This window comes from Lepidochelys kempii, chromosome 2 (assembly GCF_965140265.1).
Source record: "Lepidochelys kempii isolate rLepKem1 chromosome 2, rLepKem1.hap2, whole genome shotgun sequence".
Classification (NCBI taxonomy): domain Eukaryota; kingdom Metazoa; phylum Chordata; order Testudines; family Cheloniidae; genus Lepidochelys; species Lepidochelys kempii.
In genome coordinates, this window is record NC_133257.1 from 80943800 (window position 1) to 80957487 (window position 13688).

Sequence of the window (13688 nt, forward strand, 5' to 3'; positions counted from 1 at the left end):
CTTTGTGCCAAAAAAAGAAGGCCCTGACCTTGCTATACACTCAGAACAAAAAATACCTGATGAGAGTTGTGTACGGTACATAGCTCGTGCTGCTAGTCCACTGCTGTGTGGAATTAATATTGACTATTCGACTGTCTCAGTGCTAGAAGATGTTTTCCCTGTAGACCTAACTTTACAACAGGTTGCGTTTAGTTTATGCTGCATGAAATATCCTCTTTCAATTTTACCAATTTGTGTTTTTTTTGTGCAGTACTCGAAGGTAGATATACCTGTACTTCCACCAGTTCCAGAAGTCCCAGACGGGTGGGCATTACTAGTAGGTATTTAACATCAAACAACAGAGAAAGCTACCTCTCCAAGCAGAAAGCATGAACAACAACAACAACAAAAAAATACATCCAACACAGCAAGAAAAAAAAAATCACATTTAAAATGAATGCACAATACTAAAAACCAAAAGTTTTTGACTTATATTACTCTGTTCTTAATTCTTCTGAATACAAATGTGACATTTTTATTAGTTTTTTTCCCCATGGTTTGATTAAATTGTTAATAAATACTTTGCCAGCCAGTCTCTGAACAGTTCGAATTATAATTTTATTTTACTATAGAAGGGTTGGTACAAGAAACTTTCTTTTCAGGGAGAAATATGGCCTCAGCACAGGATTGAGAACAAGGAATTGCAAAATTCTAATCTTGACTGACCCTGATTGTGTTATGGCCTTGTACAAATTATATAGAGCCTGATCCTTCTCCAGCTAAATTTAGTGAGAGATTTTCCATTGTCTTCAATGGGAGAAGGATCAGTCATTTGCCGTGCCTCAGTTTAAAAGGCCTGACCTTGCAAATTTCTGAGTTATCTACTCACATGAACAGTTTCATGTAAACTAGGAGGACTGCTCATCTGAGTTAGTTACTCCAATGTGCAGGCATTTGCCAGATCAGTCTGTTTAAGTCTTTGGTTTATGCTCATAGAGCATTTTGGAGAGATAGTGTTAAGCTAGAAGTACATTTGAATGATTCATACTGCTACAACTAACTCAGAAACTACAGCTTTTTCTTAATGGTGCTTTTAATTTCTTCTAATAGCAAGGAGAAAACATTTTGAAAATTATTTGCAGAATATGCCATGTCACAGGAGGCTGCATAGCAATGATGTTGTGTAACCTTGTGATGTGTACATGCTATGTGATGCAACGCAGATTTAAAAAAAAAACAAAAACTAAATACCTTTTCCTGGTGCAGTTACAGACAAGAAGTAACAAATTGTGTCCCATAACATGGTGACTAACTCTGTTGCTGAATTCTTGAACTCTCTCCTAGTAGCCAGATGCCTGGAAAGGGCATTTGCTACATGGAAATCTTTCTTACTTGAGATGAAAATATGAGAGTTATTAAGAAGCTAGGACTGTTAGATATGCAATGAATCCTTTTTTATTTTAACCAACCTGATTGGTTAGGCATTTGGGGGTTTAATCAATGTACAGTGCTAAAGGCACTTGTAGTAAGAATTCACTTACATGCAGCCAAAGTGAGTGCAACCAAGCAAAAAGGTGAACAGTTGGTGAAGTGAAATGCATCCCTTGCTTCAGACAGAAATACAGTGGAGTGAGAGATGCAGCAAACTAGCTTTCCCTTAAGCAGAGTTAATTTCAAAATCTGGCCCTGGAGAGATAGACTTTTTGCTTTAATTGAGGAGGTGGACTCTAGTGCTTGTTGCTCCATCAGCACCCTTCTCCTAGTGGCTGTTCCTCAAAGGTGCATTAGCAATACTCTACAAAAAGCTGCGTGTTCCTTAGCCATAGAGTAGGCCATATTGCACAATGCCTCTGGGAGCACTATTGGAGCTGAAGTGCCCCAGCACCACCATTTTACAGGGTCCAATGCACATGTTCTCTCCAGTACTGGTACAGCTCCAAGGGCCAACACAGTGGACGGGGAAGAGTCATAGCCTGGCCTTGCCCTGCCCTGCCTTTCTTCGCCCTATTTGGGAGGGCTAAGATTGCCTGTGTGACTCGTGGATGACAGGACTAGGATTTTGCATGACTGCTAAGCATGGGCATAAAATGGGGAAGGCTCCTTACTTCTTTGCCCCAACTCCCTCCCATGTACCCACTCACAGGTAGGCACAATCTTGCCCTAAATATCCTCTTTTTTTTTATTTGAAAAGGGACGGGGAAATGTCACCCAAGATGGAACCATGCATGCTAGGTTTCCACACTGAGCAAACTTTTTATGACCAAAGTCACAGACTCATTTAGAATTGGACTGAGAATAAATGCCCCCCCCCCTCCCACAGTGTGAGAAAAGTGGTCAGCTTTCCTGAATATGACAGGACATTCCTGATTGTAATTCTGTCGCCCACTCAGACCCTATGCTCCTAGCCTAGCAGAACAGGATGGGACTTCATTTAGACTTTTTATTAGACTTTTTTCAGTGGCAGTTCTTTCAGTGCTGTAAACATTTCCTTTCAGCAAATTCCAGCTGTATCCTTTGGCTTTAGTACATCTATTTCTTTATCACTTTACTCCTGTGCTTTTCAGAATTAACACCTTGGTGGATTGTGGTTTTTGTCTTGGGGCGGGTGGCATGATAATGCTTGAGAAATTAAAAATGACAGAAGCTCTATTTCAATCAGGGAGAAATGACAAACATGATGCTAGAATTCATCAGGCAATGTTCAGTTCAGCATCAAGTCTTTATAGAGTAATTGTGTCTTCTTTAAGCAGGTGGAGAAAAGGCCTACCTGATATTTGAACACTAGAAGTTCTTTTTTATAGCAGGGGCTTAAGAATTACAGTTACTAGCTGGGTTTGAAATAGCAGTGAAATTATTTGTAACAAAACTCAGACACTTTTGTATTTGTGTAGCAGTTGTGAACTCTGCACATTGTCATTAAAAAAGAAGCACCAGTGACACAAATACGTAAACTAAGAAACAATTGGGTCAACATATGCATTGCAAATTACAATGCAGTACTGCTTATTTTTTTTACTCTATTTTTTAGTACAAGCTGTTGTAGCCAAGGGGTTAGCTTTGTCATCTGTGCCATTTCTTCGTTACTCCTTAGACCTCTGGCTTATAAATGTGTGCTGTGAAATTAACTCAGGGAAGAGGGGAAGCAAGGTGAAGGGGAAGAAATTGGTTTAGGGCATAGTTTGCTTGGTTAAAAAAGAAAACACACTGTAGCTGTACACACTTTTGAGCTGGAAAATTACAGGAACTTCAGGCCATTTGGTTCCTGTGTTTTATGCAGAGGGCAGAGTTTACTCCTGTTTTGATCAGGAGCTTTACCAGGAGGAGTTTATATCTTTGGACCTTAGCTGATGGATTCAGTCAAAGTAGGAGGCAGAAGGACCCTTCTGGACAGCCTGGAAGGTGAATGAGAGAGAGTCCTACTTATAAACTGATACAAATTGGTTTTCAGTGGTGGCTATAGTGTTGTTCGGACAATATAAGGGGGCCCCCAGTGGTTACCAACTTAACAACTGCATGTGAGTCAACCACTGAACAATTTGCTTGTAGCCACACTAGATTTTTGTTTTTATTGACAAGAAAAAAGCATAAACTTGGGACACACAGAGGCTGCTTCCCTTGTTTAAAGTTTATATTGAAATGTCACTGTCTTCAGTGAAATAAGTTCTGTGTGGAGTTCAGAACTTTGATGGGGTCTGAACTGCCAGAATGTTACAACTTTATCTGTTTTCTCTGGAATAAAAGTAACAAATTAGCAGATGTAGGTGTTGAATGGTAAGAGAGAGAATTTTTAGCAGATAGCCTACAGCTTTGAATGTGAGTGTATGTTCAGCTTCAAGATGGATTTTGTTGTTTGTTTTTATAGCTGGTTATCAAGTTAGCTGCTTAAGGTAATGGGCTGCACCTCAATTACAATCTGCTTACATCCATTGAAACATTTAATATTTGTGTAAATATTAAATATTTATATGAATATTACACACTTTTATTTGGAATTTATTCATGTTTACATTTATGTATCGTCTGAGTAAAGATTATAAATGGAAATAATTTACTTAGCCGGAAATTCTGCATGCGTCAAATTAAATTATCTTCCAACATTGGGTAAGCCATCCTCATTGATGTTGTTAGGCTTTAACCATGTCTTACCTCACACCTTAACCATGTAGGTGCACTTTTAAATCTCAGTTTTGTGATATACAGTGGGCACTTTGTTCTTAACTCCCTTATGGAGTTATTGGATCTATAACGTGAAGGACATACTGACTTGTTTTGCAATGTGCAACACCAGGGACTGCAAGGTACGGTTTTCCGTTTAATTTGGAAAAGTGTAGGTGTTATAGGTTAATTTCTTTCTCATTGTTCAGCTAACTCGTTTGCACTGGAATGTATTTCCTATTCCTCCTCCTGATAGTTGGTGCTTTAATACCTGTGTTGCAAGCAATATTCTAAATTTAATCCATATAAGCGGTTGCCTAGAATTCCATAGCATTGCTTATTTCTTACCTATAACTCTTCATAAAAAATAGGGCTGTTCCAACCTATTATACCCTTAATAGAATATTCTAATGGTTATTAAATCAATTGACTCTGAATCTCACTTTAATAAATGAGTCAGACAGTATTTTCCAATTACTGTCAGCCGCCACCTTTCTAAAGAGCAGAAGATTATTTTGATTGAATTTTTTAAAGCTGTTCAGCACTTGCCGCCCCCCCCCCCCCCCCGACACACACTCTCACTCGAAGTATAGCAGCTCTCTTGTGTGGGGAAGAAGACCTCGTGGACTGTATTCTGACACTCCATTGCATTTCAGATTTATCCCAAATGTAAACTGAAAATGTGGCATTTGCCACTGGCCCTTTATTTTTATTAATGATATAATACTTTATGCACTGTTGTAGTGCTTTAGCAAATTGCCTGCTAAATAAGAGCCAGATTGTGGCTGGCCATGCACAATTATGTAAGAAGGCTCAAGAAATCTTTCCAACTCCCTTTTTCCCTACCTTATACCTCCACAAGGAGCGTCCACAACCCCAGCCTGTTCCTGTATACCAGAGGGAGATACAGCACTAGTGACACTTCTGAATTCTCCACAGGAAGCAGGGCAGGGCAGAGCAATGACCCAACCCTCCTCTGCACTACCTGTTACACCAAAACCAGTAGAAGTGGAGGGGGGCAGTGTTTGCACGTGCACACACACGCACTGCACCTGTGAAAGGCAGCGATCACCCTGATGTGAGCTCCCTTGGTGTTTCCAGAGGTCTTCTGTGTGTCTCAGCAGTCACTGTGCTAGAATGCCTCTAGGATCTAGCATTGATGCAGAGCCCCTCCTCTGTCATGGTAGTCTTATTAAAAGCCATAATTAGTCACTAATTAAGTAACCTCATAACACCCTTGAGAGTTAGGTAAAAACTACTATACCTGTTTTATTGATGGATAATCTAAAGCAGAGAGAATAACTGATTTGCCCAAGGCCACACAATAAGTCAGTAGCAGAGCTGGGAAACCCCAGAACTCTTGACTCCTAATCCAGTGCTATGTGCTAACTATGTTCCTTCCTCTTAAGTTTAAGTAATGCCCATCTCACATTCTTGAATTTAATAAGTGGAAATTTGCCATTTATTCCAGGCATGGAGCACAGGGTGAGTTTTATGTCAAACTTGGAGTGAAAAAATTGTCCCATGTAAAGAAAATCCCAAAGCTGCAGACGTAGGAAGAAAACAAATTTGTTCATGTTTTAAATGTGATCTTTATAAATGTAAGGGCTAGGCACATTTATTTTTGAACAGAAAGCTTAGATTCTGCAGACATTGATGGTTCTTGCCTGGGGAAGTTACCCATTTGCCAGAGGTGAGTTGGTGAAGTGAACTTTTTAATCCCTTTTTATAAACCTTTAGGAAAATGAAATTAGCAATATAAAGCTGGCTAAGTAATTTTAATGTTTGTGACCAACAGATCTCAGGGATACTGGAAATATAACAGTCTTATTTTAACAGGGACCAACTGTTCTTGAACAAGTAAAAACACTGTATTAGCCAAAATTAGATATTCTTCAAATCAGAATTCATATCTTTCTACCTGTTTTGCCATGTTTAATTAAGATAATTATTGTGGACCAGGCAAGGAAAATTCCATAACCCCATTCCTGTTTGAATTTCTCTGTATCCCAGTATCTCAATTCAGGAATCCATATCCCCTTGGAATGTTTTGAGAAATTTCCCTTCAGGATGCTAGTGATATAGAATGACTAGCACCATTAATTTGCCAATGCTAACTCTGTGTTTCAAGGCTTGGCATTGATTATTTTCACCTTGATGGGTGAAAGAGCCAGGGATGAGCTCCCGCTGTCCCACATGCTGTGAGTCTGTACATCAGCATGGACAGGTTGACAAAGAAACTTCCCTCATCGGCTTGTTAGTGCATAATTGTCCATTATTGGGATTTTCTCTGAAATACCTGGTACTGGCCAGTATCGGAGAAAGGATACTGGCTAGGTGAATGGTTGGTCAGATCTAGTATGACAATACCTGTTTCCTAGTGTGGGAGGGATGGAGAATGCCAGTTCAGGATCTTCAGAAAGGGAAGCACCAGCTTTGTATGAGGCTGCTGAGTGTACGTTCTTCTTCAGCACCATCCACTGCTGGAGCCTGCCTATTTCTGAGAGAGTACCTTGTAAAACGTTCATCACACGTTATGACCATACCTCTTAATTATCCGGTATTGGGCAGGGTGCCCTGTATTTTGGCTACTGTTTCTGGCCCTGTCCTGCTGTGTTTACACAGCTGTCCTCCATCATGGTAGCCTTTGGGCTGGGACAGAGAGATCCTCTCTGGTCCTCTTGGTGGCTGAGTTCTGTGCATGCTGCTGCCTTTAAACAATTTTCCTCCTCCTCCAAACAGATGTTTTCTGGCTTCTTGCCCACCCTCGTGGTGATTAGATGCGGCAGGGCTTATCTTTGAACAGTGGTTACAGACTCTAAAGAGGGTTAGCAGTGTTGGCAGAAGGATGAAAAACCTAGGCAGCTTCTTGAGTATCCACTAAAACTGAGCATCCCCACTGAGGATGGAAGATGTTTTGGGGTCAATATTTATTAATTTATATACACTGATTTATAAAAGATGTCACACAGCTCAGATAGCCCTCTCCTTCCCCCCTTCCCAACTATGTACTAGGCTTCTGGATCAATTTTTGATAGAATACCAGGCACAGATCACAGTGTAGTTAGATACATGAAATTTGTGCACAAGCAAGTTATGATCTTCTGACCCTAGCATATATAGTCTCCCCAGGAAGACGAGCCATTTCAATACACTATGATCACTGTTTCAATGGGTGATGTTAGATAGGATAATTTAGCAGTGTTTTAATACAGGACTTCGTAAAGAACAAAAACAAATTGCTATGGGAAAAGCTAAAACTCTGCTTGTTGTTGTGTGCCTGGCTATCCCTGTGAATCCCTATCCTGCTGCATGATGACTGACAGGAAGGAAGAAGGGGAAAGAGAAGCATATAAGCAATAATTTTAAAGAGCCAGAATAGGACCAAAAGTTTCTATATTCACAGCTAAGTTAAAAACATGATTTTATCATGTTGGAAAAACAAAGTTATGTGCATGCCTATATTATTAATGCTGATTACTTAACTGAGAGAACCCCTAACATAAAGTGTAATCCTTATGGCTTTGTAGGTTTTGCTCTACACCTTCTCAATATGAATCTTCTCAATATGAAGAATTCATAAACCGTTTAGATAATTATATTCAAGAAGAATTTGCTACAGCTCCAAATACACAATGGATTTTTCCTCTTAGGAAATTTTAAAATTTAGAATGTCCTGAGTAGCTTAGTTATGCTTTATTCCCTGCCCCCCCCCCCCCCCGCCAAATTCTTACCCTTACCCTTGCTTACACCAAGGCTGAATTTAGCCTTCAGAGAAATTCAGCCTAACAAAAACACCAGGCATACAACTGAAATTATTTCAGTTCTGGTTAGTTATTAAGGGTTAGGTTGAGAGACTGTGTGACACCACTCAGTTTACAGGTTCCATGACATGTTTTCTTTAAATTAATTCAAAGAATTTTCTAATAGAATTAAACAAACAAAAAAGCTTGTGTGTGTTATGTGTGTTCTATGCACTATCGACAGCAGTTACCAACCTGGCATGTTGGTCATTATGGTTACTAATCACTCTAGTCAGTGTTGTATTAAGCAGAAGGTAGACAGTTTGACATTTATATATTTGGGATAGAGAGAGGGCTTTCCTAAATCATTTTTTCACCTAAGAAATGTTGTAGAGATTAGTTGGTTGCCAAGCTGTGTGGTGTTGTTTGATTTTTAGTAATCAAATATTGTATTTACCTGCTGGATCAATGTTATTTGTGTAACACACTAGTGACATACAGAAGGACCTTTTCTAAGCTGTGCTGTGGGAATTGACCCCTCTGCAGAAGGTCTGGAAGCCTCATCTTACTTAGCAACTGTTTCTAAGTAGGACAGCCATTCACTGCCTGAAGCTAGGAGTGATGCCTGTGGACGAAAGCATAGGGAACCTGTAGGTAGCAGTGGGAAGGGTTTTAAGGCCATGTGATACCACCAGGAAAGCCTATGTCAAGGAAGAGTGAGGGACTTCTGAGCATTTAGGAAACATAATGAGTAAAGGAAAAAAAAAATCTATGATTATCCAAAAGGGTGTTGAGAGCCTATAAAAATTGGTATGAGTTTGGTGGCTGTCTGCAAGAGAAACCAGGAGCTGGAGTGAGAAGGGAAAACTGGAGTGGGGAGTTATATAGGAGGTTATAAAACACTGGTTTGTGGTTGAAGCCTATGCATTGTCATGCTGGCTGCGAGGAATACCACTGAGAGGCAGAGTGGAAGAAGGATCATTTAAGCATACAATTCTCATCTTTGCTGATAGACGCCAAACATGTAATTCCTTGTGCACTCCTTTGGAAATATATGCATTTGTGATTGGGTGGGTTTGTTAGGGATGTATGTTCCCTGTCTCAGAGCTAGTTTCTTAGTGAAATCTGATACATCTGCATTTCTATCCAATGACAATTATATGTACCAAATCTTTGGCTTTGTATGTTGTTTATGCTCTTAAACCTTGCAGATGAAGAACATTTCAGAAGCCATAGATTTTAGGGGCAGCAGGTTTATCAGGACTAGATAAACAAAAAACTGTTCAGTCCATAGATCATATTGGACTTGGCACTTCGTAATATCCATGATGAATTTCACCTTCCTTTTGATTTCTCCACCAGACGAAGGATTGAACCATGAATGTAAACTCTGCAATCAAACATTTGACTCTCCTGCCAAACTTCAGTGCCACCTGATAGAACACAGCTTTGAAGGAATGGGGGGCACCTTCAAATGTCCAGTCTGCTTTACAGGTAGGCGGATGGGATCAGTACATTCCCTGTAATGCCTTTAGCCTATGCATACAGAGCTTTCATTTATATGGCCCTCAGTATTTATGTCATGTTATGACTTTAGGTCAGTTTTGAGATGCAATATTAGACTTGTGCTCATTAGTAATATTGATTAGAAACTGTTTAAAAAATCAGGCTTGATGGAAGGTCAGGCATGCATCTACGTGAATTGCATTTCAAAGTTATTTATCAGAACTTTGTATTTTTAGAATTGCAAAACTGATTGTTACATTCATACACCTCGGTGTCGTCACTGTCATGTTCTAAACTTGCCAAGGGGGAAAATGACCATCAATACATGCTGTCCAATTATAGAAAATGTGGTAAATGAGAGCAGAACTTGGGTAAGGAGTGCTGGCTTTGGCCCAGAAAGCATGCTGCAGTGTTCTCCTTTGGACCAACAGTAATGCTCCCGTTTAATTTAGTTGTTGGCACTAGAAAAGGAGAACCTTCATAATTTGCTTTTGGGGAAATTTTGCACTCCTTACACAGGGCCAAGTTCTGCTGTCAGTGACATAGGTCTAAATCTAGTTTTAGTTCCTCTCAGGTCAATAGATATGCATTGGTATAAACCCAGCTGAGAGAGTGGCTTGGCCTAGAAGGACTAAGGAGTACAAGATTTGACATATAATGAGGCACATAAAAATGGTGCATAAAACTTACCCCCAATTGTTCTTAAAAATGAGAACACATTCAAAGGATGCACACAGACTTTTTTTTTAAAGGGCAATAGGCCTTTTTTTTTAGCAGACTGTTTTATAAAATTACACCCTAAAACACAAGTGTTAATAGGTATCATAAATGCATAATTTGCTTATAAAATGAAAATCTGAGACTGTTGCAGAACTATAGGAAAACATGATAAAACACACTTAGGGTATTCTTCTATCAATAGCATGCTAATCTTGGAAGCCATTCAAGGTTTCTGTTTTCCATTAATATGCTTTAAGCCTGTGCATTGATAGGCAAATAGACCGCTTAATACCTTCATTTTATTCCTCTTTGTTTGGCAGCTCCCCTCCCAATAAAACTTAAGTACACCCTGCAAAAGAAAATTAAAGTTGAATTTTTCTTCTTGCAGATAGAGTGGCTGGCACTGATTATTACCTCACTTTATTCAGGTTACATATTCTTGTTGAATTATACAATTTAAAAACATATAGTTCATTTTCACTGCACAGCTTGCCATAGTCCTGTCTGAGTCTGTGTATAGTTCTGCCTTCAACAGTTTGCCTGTTAGGCATCTGCGTTCAATAATTCTTTCAGTGAGGTAGTTCTTTGTCTTTTGGTTTTATTATTGATTGTATGGGGGTTTTTTCCTTGGCTTTGTGTACACATATGTAAAGAGTTGATTTTCTTTTACTCTAATATTGTGTGTTTAAGGATTCCAAGAGTTTAACGACAACAAGTTTGGGGGGTGTTTTATGCAGTATACAAACTAGCATCTGTAAAGGGTCTCCACTGGTGATTCGCCACGTGAGCAAGATCCCTGATAAAAAAAATAATCTTTTAATGTTTGAGCCAGTAGCCTTGGAAAATGTGTTAAGGAGTATGGAGATAAGTCAATTCCAATCTGTGTGAAACCTTTTTTCCTTTTCGCTGATGGGGTAAATAGACACAGAGCATTAATCGTAAACAATGGTGGTTTTTTAGCAATGTGCTATTAAATTATTTCAGTATGTCTTGCTAGAATATTAACAAGAACTAAAAATCACCAATATACGTTTTATATGGAAAATGGAATCTTAGCAGTTTTTTTAAGGTAATGAGAAATGTGATTAAAATGTATGACTCACAAGAACAATATTCTAATATTTTTTGTTGCCTTGCAATTAGAATAATTTTAATGATTAGGAGTGGAGTCAAAGTCAAATGCCAGCATCTTTAATAAATCCTTTTTCTGCCTATACAGATTAATATTGTAGATGCAAACTTTTTTAGGTCACAGTGCACCAGGCATCCATCAGAAGTCAGTGCTGCCAACCCAAACACTGCCTCTGGCATATACAATTTAATTATTAATAGTATGTCTCCTAGGTAAACTGTTACACAGTCTTAGGGCCTTGTTTTGTAGTCATTAAAATTGAACATGTTTATATTATTGAAACCCTTGCATTCAGTGTGTAGGCAGAGTTGATCTTAAAGTATCCAAAGAGAATTTACCTGCAGTTCTGTTTCACATTCATAGACATTGCCACACTGTAGCTGTGGGATATAATTTTTAGCATTAACACATTTAAATACAGAGCTGTTTGTTAGCTTTAACTTTAGGCAAATACAGTAAGCGGGGCTTTGGAACCTACGCTTTCCAGACCTGTTGGTTGCTAGGAAATAAGTTTCATGTGTGTTCATTTTCAAGATAGTATGCTTGGTGACCTTCAGTTCATTTTAAAATAATTTGTAAGAGAAAATGGCATTTCTAAATCTTTATATTTGAACTATATTGATTGTTCTGGGGGGGTCTCTTTGCCAGACATTTAGTACAATGCCTTTTAAAAAAAATTGGGACCTCACTGTGTAGATGAATAGTGTTGGTTGCGCCTATTAGTGCAACAGTATAATGTGAAATTACAGTGTACCAGCTTAATTCTACCTCTTGGAACTACTGTGCATTAATGGCGAAATGCTTACAAATGACTTTCCACTTGTGAAATTAAATAATGAAAAGCTCACTGTTGTTTTAACATTTCAGTGTTTGTTCAAGCAAACAAATTGCAGCAGCATATTTTCTCAGCCCATGGACAAGAAGACAAGATCTACGACTGCACGCAGTGTCCGCAGAAGTTCTTCTTCCAAACAGAGCTGCAGGTACCATATTCATGAAGATTCATGGGCTGTAGCAGTACTGAACAAATGTGTTCTGTAGCTGGGCTCATTGCATTCCTTGCTCTTCAGTATGGGTTGGGGGGAGCCAGAGGAAGGAATAACAGAGAGCACAAAAAACCTCGTGTATAACTCACATGAGTAGCATTTCATGCCACTTGTAAGAGCTATCAGTAACAGAGCATCTGACTTGCTAGTTTAAACCTAGACAGTAGGGGCAACCATTGGACTCCTGCTGCGTAGTTTGGTGGAGATTAAGAGTGTTTCAGAATTGGTGTTCTTGATATTTTAAGGGAGGAAAGGAGAGAAATGAGCAGCTTACATTCCTATTTAGCACCCAAAACAGCCAGTGAATAGAAGAATGAAAATGAAGCCTGTGTGTTCTTCTCCTTCTGGCAGTCAGCGAGAAAGAGCTAGCATAAGAAGGTGGGAATGAAAGAAGAGTAAGCTATAGAATGCAGTAGCGTACTGTACCCGTGTCCAGCTGCTAGTCAATCCACCCTCCCATAAATATTAAACCTCAGATAAAATTAGTTATATGAAGATTTCATTGTCTTCTACTTCTTGTACACTGTCTGAAGGGTCAGTAGAATTCTCTTATTGTTGGAGAAGAATAGGACAGGAGGAGGGGGGATAAATCTTGTATACCTTCTGAAAACAAGTTTCGGTCAAAGAATGCCTGGTTATATGCTAATTTAGCTGCTCTCTTTCTCTTGGAAAGGATCATTACATTGCTAGTACTCCTGAAATGACTTGTCACATTTAGAAAGATCAGAAGAATAGAGTACCAAATATTCATTAACGATTTTAATTCACGTTTGAATATTATCAGAAGAGTGTTTGGAAGTCAACCTTCCAGGATCTCCATTTGCTAAAACGGGTCAGTGCTGATGACATAAAGAAAATATATTTCTCCTGTAGTGTTATTTTTTACTCTGCATGTTCTTCTTTTGAAGAGTGTGGTGCAAAGCACTATACTGAAGGTGTTTATAGTTTTTATAACATGGACTGTTGTCTGTAAGAAGCTTAACTGAGCCTCCTCAATTTAGTTCACTTTTGACCAGAGCTAGATTTATCTTTGTCGTTTGAGATAAGAGGCGGGGGGGAGGGAGGGCGTGTGTGCTCATTTAGTATGTCAATTATTGTAATGTTAATGTATTTAAAACTTAATGCTAATACTCAGGATGACAGTATGAATTATTTCTTATGTGGGAAAAGAAATTAGATTTTGAGAGCTTACACTGGGCCTCAATATGTTGTATGAGAATTGGATATTGAGATCTATCAAGTTGTATTTCTCTTTTACGGTGGTGGGGGGAGGGGGGGTTGTGCCTGTACAGTTTAACCGTACTGTGTGTGAAACTGGAATGTCAGCCTTAATTTTCAGTTTCCCAACTTTTGCTGGAATCAGTCTAGGGACAGATAGGGGAAGGTGGCATTGTTCTGGTTTTGGCA

At 39.0% G+C, this 13688-nt stretch overlaps 1 protein-coding gene across 5 annotated transcripts in view; it reads left to right on the plus strand.

Moving 5' to 3' along the window:
* Positions 1-13688, plus strand: part of ZNF521 (zinc finger protein 521) — a 269245-nt gene that overhangs the window by 230505 nt on the left and 25052 nt on the right. For 4 of the 5 annotated variants that reach the window (XM_073331350.1, XM_073331352.1, XM_073331354.1 and 1 more), the window contains 3 exons: positions 251-316; positions 9240-9371; positions 12103-12218. In XM_073331350.1, the coding sequence (XP_073187451.1) occupies positions 251-316; positions 9240-9371; positions 12103-12218 (314 nt within the window). The remainder of the gene's footprint in view (positions 1-250; positions 317-9239; positions 9372-12102; positions 12219-13688) is intronic. The other variant, XM_073331353.1, reaches the window with a different exon arrangement.